The sequence below is a fragment of the Triticum urartu genome, unplaced genomic scaffold (assembly GCF_003073215.2).
Source record: "Triticum urartu cultivar G1812 unplaced genomic scaffold, Tu2.1 TuUngrouped_contig_7884, whole genome shotgun sequence".
NCBI lineage: Eukaryota > Viridiplantae > Streptophyta > Magnoliopsida > Poales > Poaceae > Triticum > Triticum urartu.
The window spans coordinates 1-10,612 of record NW_024118772.1 but is presented as its reverse complement, the minus strand read 5'-3'; the positions used below and the strand labels follow the sequence as shown (position 1 = coordinate 10,612).

General features: G+C 37.7%; 1 protein-coding gene across 1 annotated transcript; it reads left to right on the top strand.

Annotated features, from left to right (window-relative positions):
• Positions 1 to 20: 20 nt before the first annotated feature.
• On the top strand, positions 21 to 819 carry LOC125531699 (trihelix transcription factor ASIL2-like; the record flags this gene model as incomplete). The annotated part of the gene is given in 1 exon segment (XM_048696012.1): positions 21 to 819. A coding segment is annotated over 1 exon segment (547 nt), but the record flags the coding sequence as incomplete, so codon positions are not given.
• Between the last annotated feature and the right edge of the window lie 9,793 nt (positions 820 to 10,612).

Here is a 10,612-nt window from a genome sequence, read left to right as displayed (position 1 = left end):
AGTGGGAGGGGGGGGGGGCGGGACGAGGGGCGCGTGGATGGCTTCAGCGGCGGTGACCGTTCTCAGGGCATGCGAGAGCTAGCGCAGGCGCTACGACGCTTTGGTGAGGCCTACGAGCGCGTGGAGACAGCGAAGCTGGAGCAGGCCGCCGAGATTGAGCGCCAGCGTCTGGACTTCGCACGGGAGCTTGAATCGCAACGCGTGCAGTTCTTCCTCAATACGCAGAAGGAGCTCTCACAGGGCAAGAGCCACATCTCTCCCGCTGCGGCTGCCTCCCACTCCCAGGTAGGTGCCGCCACTGTTGGTGGCTCATCTAGGAGGATGGCGTCCGCACCAGATTCCACATCGAGAAGAATGGCACCGTTTCCTGATGCCCGGACGAGCAGCAATCACCATGACCGGTACCGTGCCAGCGACGGTAGCAGACACCATCACCGCCCTGCCGTTCGCCCGCATTATCAGTACCATGAGAACAATATGGCCGACTCTGCAGCTGCCAGCGACGGTGAGCAGAGCGATGAGGAGGAGGAGGAAGAGGACGATGACAATGAAGAAGAGAGCCAGTAATGAGAGACTGAATAACAGGTCAAGGCATTGGTGATTCAAAGAGTTTCTATTGGTATGTGTTAGGGTTACATTGCAACAACTTAGCTTATATTGAATGCAAGCAGGAACTATATGTCTAGGCAGTAATTTATTGGCTATCGTTTATCAAAGTGAGATCTCTAGGAGTATAATTAGTAACTAGTTATGATAAGCTCCCGCCCTGTACCATGTGCTAGCCACATAATTTCATGTCTCTTTATCTAGTTACAAGAACACCATCTGGTCTCATGTCGTTTGTGCCAAGAAGTGTGGCGTGTTTGCTGAATCTTGTGGCCTCTATCAGGGTTGTTCTTTGCCAGACTGTGCCAAGCAGCACCAGCAGCCTGAATTATTATATGTGTTAAAAAGTACTCTTATCATCAGCTTGTACTGTGTGTGAAATATTTATCTGCAGAACTAACTGACTGACCCGTGTTTTACAATGTTATATGAGGATTGCCTGGTGTTACGCTTTGCCTTTGCAGAATGCAGATGTCATGAACCTGTAGTCCGATGTATGCGAGTCTTGCTCTCTCAGGTTCAGGTGCTGCTGACGTGCTAGTGCGATCAATCATTTTTTATCGTAAAAAGGGCAAGTTCTTCTTGCAGGGAACAGGGAAGTGATTCGCTAGCTGATTGTTGATGTTTCCTTCTGTGATTGTTGACGTTTTCTGCATTTGGCGCGGCTGTGGGACACATATGATCATGTCACTACATGCACAGAGTCGAATGTTTCTTTCTTTTTTCTTTAAAGATAAAAGAAGAAAAGCCAACAGTTGTTGGGTTCTTTCCCGAATAACACAACACACCGTGCGTGTAGGAGCAGCTGCAATACGCAAGCATGCTGTTTTGAGCATGACGCTTCTTCCGAAAGAACCGTAGAATGATAATCATATATGTATATGTAAAGCAAAAGAAATGTATATACAAAAACACAAACAATAGGGAAAGGAAAATAGAGATCTAGCCAATTCCTGCCCTCGGAATCATCAAAACCATTCATTTTTGAACATTTTTTCCATTTTCGTGCATCCATATGTTCCGACATCCCATAATGATGATGTCCATGCTATTTGCTTAGGAAGAATTAGAGTTGCTAAACTGATTTCATCAAAGAGTGAAATTACCCTGTGTTTATTTGGAAGAATGAATTGCCAATAGTCTTGAGTACACATGCAGTCACATTCTCTTCCACTTGTTAATTATGGAGAACACAAGCACAACTAGGCATGTGAAATTACCCTGTGTTTATTTGGAAGAATGAATTGCCAATAGTCTTGAGTACACATGCAGTCACATTCTCTTCCACTTCATCATGTTGTCAGAGCCAAAAGAAGATTTTATGTCTTAGTCTACCAGCTCTCTTCTACAACCATTTGATGAGAAAGTGAGATTCTTGTTTCCCCATAAGCCATGATTCTTGTTTCCATAGCATTTCAAGGGTAGCTCGATTTGTTAAGAACTTGTGGAATGTTACTCTGATATAACCATATTTGGATTTCATCGAACTGTGCAAACGCTCGGGTAGATCATAGTTCGTGGAAGTGATCAACCAAGTTCTCAGAATTAATCATAGACGCAACTATAGCCTTGTCATTGATTGCTTGTGAATGAAGCTCTGAGAATTTCTCAACTAGAGATTGTTCTTGGCATTTATTATGCCATAATATAGTAGTGTTTCCTTGGCCAACTTTGCATATTGCAGGGTTTTTTAATAGATGGATCAACTTCAAATGAGATTTCCACCAGTGAGAGCCCTCCATTCTTTCAAGGGGAGGATTGATTTTGAAATATGACTCCCAAATAAGTTTGATACAAGGTAGCTCAGTTCTATTGAAGAATTTATGGAGTTTTTAAAAAGCAAAGTTTTGTTATGGGTTTTCACATTTAAAATACCAAGAATTCCTTGAACCGCAGTTTGCATGCTTTTCCCAAGCAATGGGAGCTGGTTCTTTGTCTTGTCCAAATTTCCTCCAAAGTCGGTGCCTCGAATATTTGTTCACTTGATTAGTAGTCGAAGTTGGCAGAGCAAGTGAGCACATGGAAAAAATGGGGAGTGGGGAAAAGATAAATTTGATCAACTGGAGCCTTCCATCATATGATAGCATTGTTGAGGAGCCACCAAGCCTTCTTTCAATTCTTTGACATATTGGAGTGAAATCCCCCACTCTTGTCCTGCTTGTGTTTAAAGGATGCCATATATAGGTAAATGGAAAATGAACCTTATTAGCATTCAAGAAATAATGTTGACCAAATGTTGCAATATGTCAGCATGGGCATTTTAAGGCACCATGACATACTCATTCTAAATGATCTTCAAACCAGTTAGATCAAAATAATAAGTGAGCAGATTTTTTATTTTTTTATAACCGAGCCTCTTCGGCTAGAAGTACCCAAAGAGTGTCACCAGTATATTGTATCCCTTGAAAATCAGGGCAAGAGTTGGTTTCCATAAGAGTATGAATTAATTGATTGTGCATACATTTACTAAGAATGGACTAAAGTAAATCTGTGACCACAACACAAATGAGAGGGAAGAGAGGGTCTCCTTTCCTAACCCCTCTCATAAATTGAAATTGCTTCAGGAATGCAATTAAACAAGATTGATGAGGTCCTAGATCTAGATATCATTTTGATCTAGTTAAGACACCTCTTTCGAAAACCCCTAGTTGCTAGAATTTCTAGAACTGTATCATGATCAATCATATCAAAAGACTTTTCAAAGTCTAACTTGAGGACCGATATCTCTTTCTTGGTCTGCTAACATTGAAATAGAAAATTTAAAGCCCAGGCAAGAGAATCTTGCATAGACCTTAATCTTAAAAATCTAAATTGATTAGTGTGGACCAATTTTAGGATGAGCTTGTAAAGTTTGTTAGCGAGGATCCTGCAATATTTTTATGGAACATCTCAATGGAGATATTGGTCTGAGATCTCCTGGGTTTCCAGGATTACCTTTCTTGGGAATCAGAATGGTGAAAGAGGAACTAATGCACTAAATATTTGATTATGCAATGACAGAAACCGACGACAAGAATATAAATCAGTTGAGATAATGTCCCAGTAGGCCTTGACAAAATGCCAATTAAATCCACCAGACCATATAGCCTTGTCACTAGGCAGTTTTTTTTACAACTTCATCAATTCCTTTTTGATAAATGGTGTTTGAAGACAATGTAGATCATTAGATCTCTGAAGAAGGTTTTGCAAGTGATTTTTTTACTCGTTGGATTGATAAGTTTGAAAGATCTACCAAGGATAGTAGACTTGGATTGATCCTCATTGTGCTTTTGTCCCATCTCATCTTGCAACAAAACGATGTGAATAGGTGTGTACTTAATTGTGGCCGTGGCATGGAAGAATTTGGTATTTTCATATTCAAATTTTACTTACTTCTAATAGGTATTTCAGTATGACAACAAGTTAATCAAATGATTTTTTAAAATCTTCCATTTTATTCCACAGTTAGTGGGTCTCTCAACTCTTTCAGCATGTCAACGAACATGATTATTACATTGGAATTCTTAATATAATAGTGTCTGAAAGGTTTAACTGATATTTGGACCAAATTCTAAGCCCCTTTCTGAGTCTTTTGAATTTAGTTGTGATTGCTTTCGCATTGGCAACCGTTGTCCTCTTAATCACATTCTTAACTGCCTTCTTAAAACCACTATGCCCCGGCCAAAAAATTCAAATCTGAAAAATATGATTATGGATATTTGTTTCGACCTGAATGATGCAAGGAACATGATATGAGATTGATTTTTACAAAGGAAGAGCCATTGTGTCAGGGTAACATCTATGATTCAGAGGAAAACAACACGCAAGTTTCTCAAGTAGAGGTGCATCATGCATATTGCTCCAATGGAAATTTCCGCCCATAAGAGGATTTCAACTAACCAAAGGGTACATATGGCCTCATGTTCCTTCATCGTATCATTAATATTTCCACCAGTTCTATTTCTATTTTCTAAATATCTGGCATAGTTAAAATATCCCATCACTAGCCAATCAATATCATCTCGAGCTTGAATGTCTTGAAACCATTCCATAAATTTTTTACCATATAATGTGAGACGATAGTCCCACAACCCTCACTTTATTGAAGTAAATCAACACTCTCAAATAGTGAAAATCTTTTCAGGAATGCAATTAAGCAATACTGATGAGGTCCTAGACCTAAATATCATTTCGATCTAGTTAAGCCATCTTTGTACAAAACCCCTAGTGACTAGAATTTTTAGAATTGTAAATGATCAGCCATATCAAAATCCTTTTCACAATCTAACTTGAGGACCAATATCTCTTTCTTGGTGTGTTGGCATTGAAATAGAAATTTAAAACCCCAGGCAAGACAAGCATGTATGGACCTTGATCTTACAAATCCAAATTGATTAGTGTGGATCAATTATAGGATGAGCTTGTGAAGTTAGTTAGCCAGGAGCTTGTAATATTATTTATGGAACATCTCAACGGAGATATTGGTTTGAAATATCATGTGCTCAGAGGATTACCTTTCTTGGGAATTGGAGTAGTGAAATAGGATTTAATGCACTAAAGATTGATTATGCAATGACAGAACTCGTCAATGAAAGTATAAATAAATCGCGATAATGTCCCAACATGCCTTGATATAATCCCCATTAAATCCACCATCCCCTAGAGCCTTGTTAGTAGGTTGTTTTTTATAACTTCATCAATTTCCACTTGGTAAATGGTGCTTTAAGACAGTGTATCTCATCAAATCTTTGAAGAAGGGTTTGCATGTGAAAAAATGTACTCGTTGGATTGGTAGAGCCAAGCCTAAGTTGGAAAGCTCCCTCAACGATATCAGCCTTGCACTGATCCTCATTGTGCTCCTGTCCCATTTTGTCATGCAGCAAAATAATGTGATTGAGTATATACTTACTTATGCCCTTGGCATGGAAGAATTTGGTATTTTGGTATCCAAAATTTACTTGTTTCCGATAGGTATTTCAGTATTAAAACAAGTTAAACAAGTGACTTTTCAGAAATTTTCTTCCATTATGTTCCATAGTTGGTTGGTCTCTAAACTCTTCGAGCATGTCAACGAACCTGATCAGTAAATTGAAATTCTGAAATGTGGCTGAAAGGTTTAAGAGAGATTTGACCAAAATTTAAGCCCCTTTCCGAGTGTTTTGAATTTATTTGTGATTGCTTTTGCATTGGAAAGCACTGAACTCTTAATGTCACTCTTAACTACCTTCTTCAAACCATTATGCTCCGTCCTAAAAAATTCAAATATGAAAAGTTTGATTTAGGGATATTTGTTCCGACCTGAATGATGCAAGGAACGTGATTCGGGATTGATTTTTACAAAGGAAGAGCCATTGTGTTAGGGTAACACCCATGATTTAGAGGAACAACACCAGTCAAGTTTTTGAAGTAGAGGTGCCTCGTGCATATTCCTTGAACAGAAATTTCTACCTTTAAGAGGATTCAGCTAACCCAAGGGTACTTATGGCCTCATTTAACTTCATCATATCATTAATATTTCCACGAGCTCTATTTATTTTTTCTGGATATCTTATATAGTCAAAATCTCCCATCACTAGTCAATCAATATAATTTGGAGCTTGAATGCCTTAAGAATAATTCATGAATTGTTATTGACCATATAATCTAGGGAAACAGCCCCACAACCCTCACTTTATTAAGAAAAGCCAGAGAGCCAAATATGTACGACGCAAGGCTAGATATATACAATCGCCAAAACAAAAGTATGACCTAGGGACTAATACCTATGAGGGTAGGAAAGAGATCCATTTGACCAGTTTCTCCTTGTATTTACCCTTGATTCTATGAACCGGGAGGGATATATCATGGATACAACCACCTTCCCACTTAGCAAAAGAAGGCCTTCCATTCCTGAAGATTTTTTCATTGCCGACTATCCATATGCTCCACCAAGCCAAAAAGACAACTTCAAAAAAGAAAGGTTGGTTGGTAGAGTGCCTTGCTCTCATAGAAATATTAACCATATCATGGCCAACGGCTCAAGAGATTTGAATATAGTTTCTTGAAAAAAATACATGAGCACGATTATCCTTAATTAGTTCTGATGGGGCACAAACCCAATGCAATTCATTTGTAACATTCCATGAATTTGGATCTGGCTTTAGGTTGACAAGGCCCATACATATTTTTTAGAACCCAGGATTTCTAGTATGAACTGAGGGGAATAGGATGAAAATAGAAAAACTATTCTCAAACAATTTTTGCCCATGGAAATAATTTTCGTTCCAAGCCACTAGAAAACCTCCTGACACTCCAATAGAGGAAAGAAATTTGAACTTGTTGATTCTTCCAGGGCAAAAAACTCTCAAGTAGGTGCTATCAAAACTCTCCCTTCTAGTTCTTTTTCTAGCATAAAACAGAGCATCTAGATTTTTTGATTTTATTTGATAGAACCAGCCATTTTGATGTCACTAATACCTCTGATTTTCTAGTATAAGATTTTCCACATCTTATCCATTTCCCAAAATTGCTCAGAATAATTCAAAAGAGGACAACTTCAAAGCAGCCGCGATCACACATAACATCTAACTTTTGTTAGATCTTGTCATTATATTCTTACAACCAGTGGACATAAGTAAATTTATTACTTAAGTCTAATACTTATAACTATTTATATTATATATGATCTCGCATAGCTTCAGATAGCATCAGCCTAGCACTTCTTGTTGTCATCATTTGAATCATTCTTTACTTGCTTACTGATCAAGATTTCTTCAGTGGTATCCTTTTGCAGCACCTTGCAACGCAAATATCTTCAACGTGTGGTGTTGTAAGCCAGACCAATACTTTTGGGGGAATTTTTTTGCAACACCCCAATTTGGCACTAACATGTGGGCTACAATGGCTAATGAATGGTGGTACATTACACCTATACAACATAAAGTTGCTTTTTCTATATAATTTTTAATAAAGAAATGGAAACTTCACGAATCTATATATGTTTGGCCAAACAATCTGAAACATACGTTTGATAACAGAAAACTACATGTATATTTGGGTGATGCATGTCGAAAAATTCATTTCCCTTAACATCATCTCTAGTCAACTTACAGTAGTAAGATTGCAGTAGGATTCTACAATACATCAAAGTAATTCATGATGAGTACATGAATCATGTATATTTACCATAATTTTTAAGTGAGTTTGGCCAAAACATCATCGTGAAACATGGGCAAAATACACCAAGAAATAGGGACAATAACATAAAGTGTAAAAAAATCAATCCACGACACTAGTAAATCTCCTGACACTACAGTAAAGGAAAGAAATTAAACCTTGTTAATTCTTCGGTGGCAAAAATTTCTCAAGTAGGTACTATCTAAACTCCCCCTTTTAGTTTTTGCTAGCATAAAACTGAGCACCTAGATTCTTCAATTTTATTTGACAAGGCCAATGATTTTGATCTATCCTTGATACCTCTAATATTCTAGTTTATGTTTTCCCCATTTTATCCATTTTCATAGTTGCTCAGAATAACCGAAAGTTGAGCAGCTTGATAGAAACCACCCATCACACATAAGCAACATACATAAGCAAATTCATTACTTGAATCTGATACTTATAACTAATTATTAAATAAACCAAGGTTCTTCTATCTTGGACCAAAATGAGACTAGGCTTTGCATATGATCTCTCGTGTAGCTTCAGATAGCGGCAACATGCATGGCTCTTCTTGTTGCCATCTTTGGATCCTTGTTCTGTTGCTTAATGCTCAAGATTTCTTCAATGGAATCTATCTATGGCACCTTGAAATATAAAGATCTTCAACGTGTGGTGCGGTAAGACAAACCATTACTTTTGCGGAAATCCTTTTGCCACACCCCAATTTGACATGAATATTGACATGTGGGTTGCAAGGCTAATGAACGGTGGTATGTTATACTACTAGATGAATGCCTGTGCATTGCGACGAAATAAAAAAATACACATTGATCAAATAATTATTTAATTCAGAAATATGTGTTAAGCATTGTGGCATCTGATTTCCATCATATAGCGACAAATACATACTCTCTTCCACTTATTCCCTTCTCTATAGTCTTCGTGTCTCCTTAACCAACCAAATCACTCACCACCAAAGAAATTATAAATGTCCATGTTAAAATGTTGTTAATATCATTCAACTTCATGCGTCCATGCGGATAAGTAGACAATGCTTGATAATTCCTTAGACTTCTAATGAAGCTCACCAATAATAGCACAAGAAGAGAGAGATCCAATTTGTGAGATTGTTCTTCATCAGTAGCATGGCACCCGTTTTGATAAATATTTTGTTGATGCCATTCTCCATAGCAACAATTGGTCTCAAAAGTACACTACAAATTGTTTATGTTCATGTCAATTACTGGGCCCAAGATGTTAATTGCGCCCATTTTTCCAACTGACAACACATCTCCCTAGGTAAGCATATAGTGCACTGAGGCTTGTAGTGCACCTGGCTTCTGCTTGTACTTAGACATTGTTTAAAAATTATATGAGAAAAAGTCTACGGATAGGCACTACATGAACATATAATGCACCAAATATCAAGTCTCTCTTTGAAACACAACTGGAAAAAAAATGGTATCGACAATGGTAATTGGCCAGATTAAAAGCTTAACTAATGTTTGTACTATGAGAGTCGAATTCGTATTCTTTTCTCGAACTATATTATGAATTTTGAATCATATTTTGTGAAACGGGTGTTCCGTCTTGCAAATATGACCCACCTTATCTCTGTAATTTATTTTTCGTATTTTTTCCAAAATATTTAAGAATGCCAACCATATTTTCAGATGTTTTTCCAAAACACTTAAGGATGCCAAACTGAACTATGTGCACCAGATATTCTCTCTTGGTTGGTCCCCCTTTGGCATTTTTTCCTTGTTGGATTGAATTATTTCACGTTCTGCATTGGATCTTGCCAATGGCCAGCCTTCATCTCTATTCTAAAAAAATATTTAAAGCTTTGCTAAGAACCCGGTTGACTCCTCCAACTATCATATAAATTGAAAATCTCTCCCTCCCTAAAATGTTAAGGGCTAATTAGAAACACATAAGAACCAACAAACCATCTATGCAACCTTCAATAATAAGCTAATTGTATATAGGAAAGGTTCTCTTTATCTTGAATCAGGGTTTTTTACAATTGGAATGAACCTGCTATTAGTAGAAAACTCTAAAACTCTAGATACCCAATGCAATGAAAAAATTCGAATATATCCCTTTTTAGAGTTATAAACAAAAGAAAACATGAAGATCAAGTATGACCTCTCTTCAGTTTGTATGTGTTCATCACAACATGTGGTTTTCTCAGTGTACTTCTGATAGTCTTGGTAAGTGCACTTGTAATAGCTCTACATGGTTGTAGACAAAGTACAACTCATATTAGCAAAAATAATAGATCTACGAACACTATGAGATATGTCCTTTCAACTTTGAATAAACTATCTTTGGCAGCTAAGTCTTATGGAAATAACAGAAGGTACATCACGAAATAGATAATTTATTATACTTTATTCTTGGTGAAAGAACATGCGGTGCCCCCATGTTTGGTTTTGGCAATTGATGACAATCTCTATGGACTAATGGTTGCCTTGAGTTATATTTAAAGGTTTTGTCCATAGGCTTTTCTTGGAGTACATGTGTTGGTTTCAAGGAGAGTCTGTGTCGACCAAGGTGCCATTCAAGGAATTATCCAAAGATTGGTCATGTGAGTGTCGAGCTTATTGCAAGCATGTCTTGAAGAAGAAGATTGTGTGATCATTCATGTCTACCTTCGAGACATCATCCAAATGAAGAGAATTGGAAAGATTCAAGGTTGATCAAGATTAAGTCAAGAATGAATCAAGTTGATCAACTCACAAAGCGCAGAAGATGTACCAAGAGGGATCAAGTGATCCCATGGTATGGTAAGCATTGTCAATTTCGCTTTGTGTACTAACCCATGGTCTTCGTGAGAGTTCTTTATGGGGTTAGGTTGCGGTGTGCAAGTTCAAGTGGAGCATCA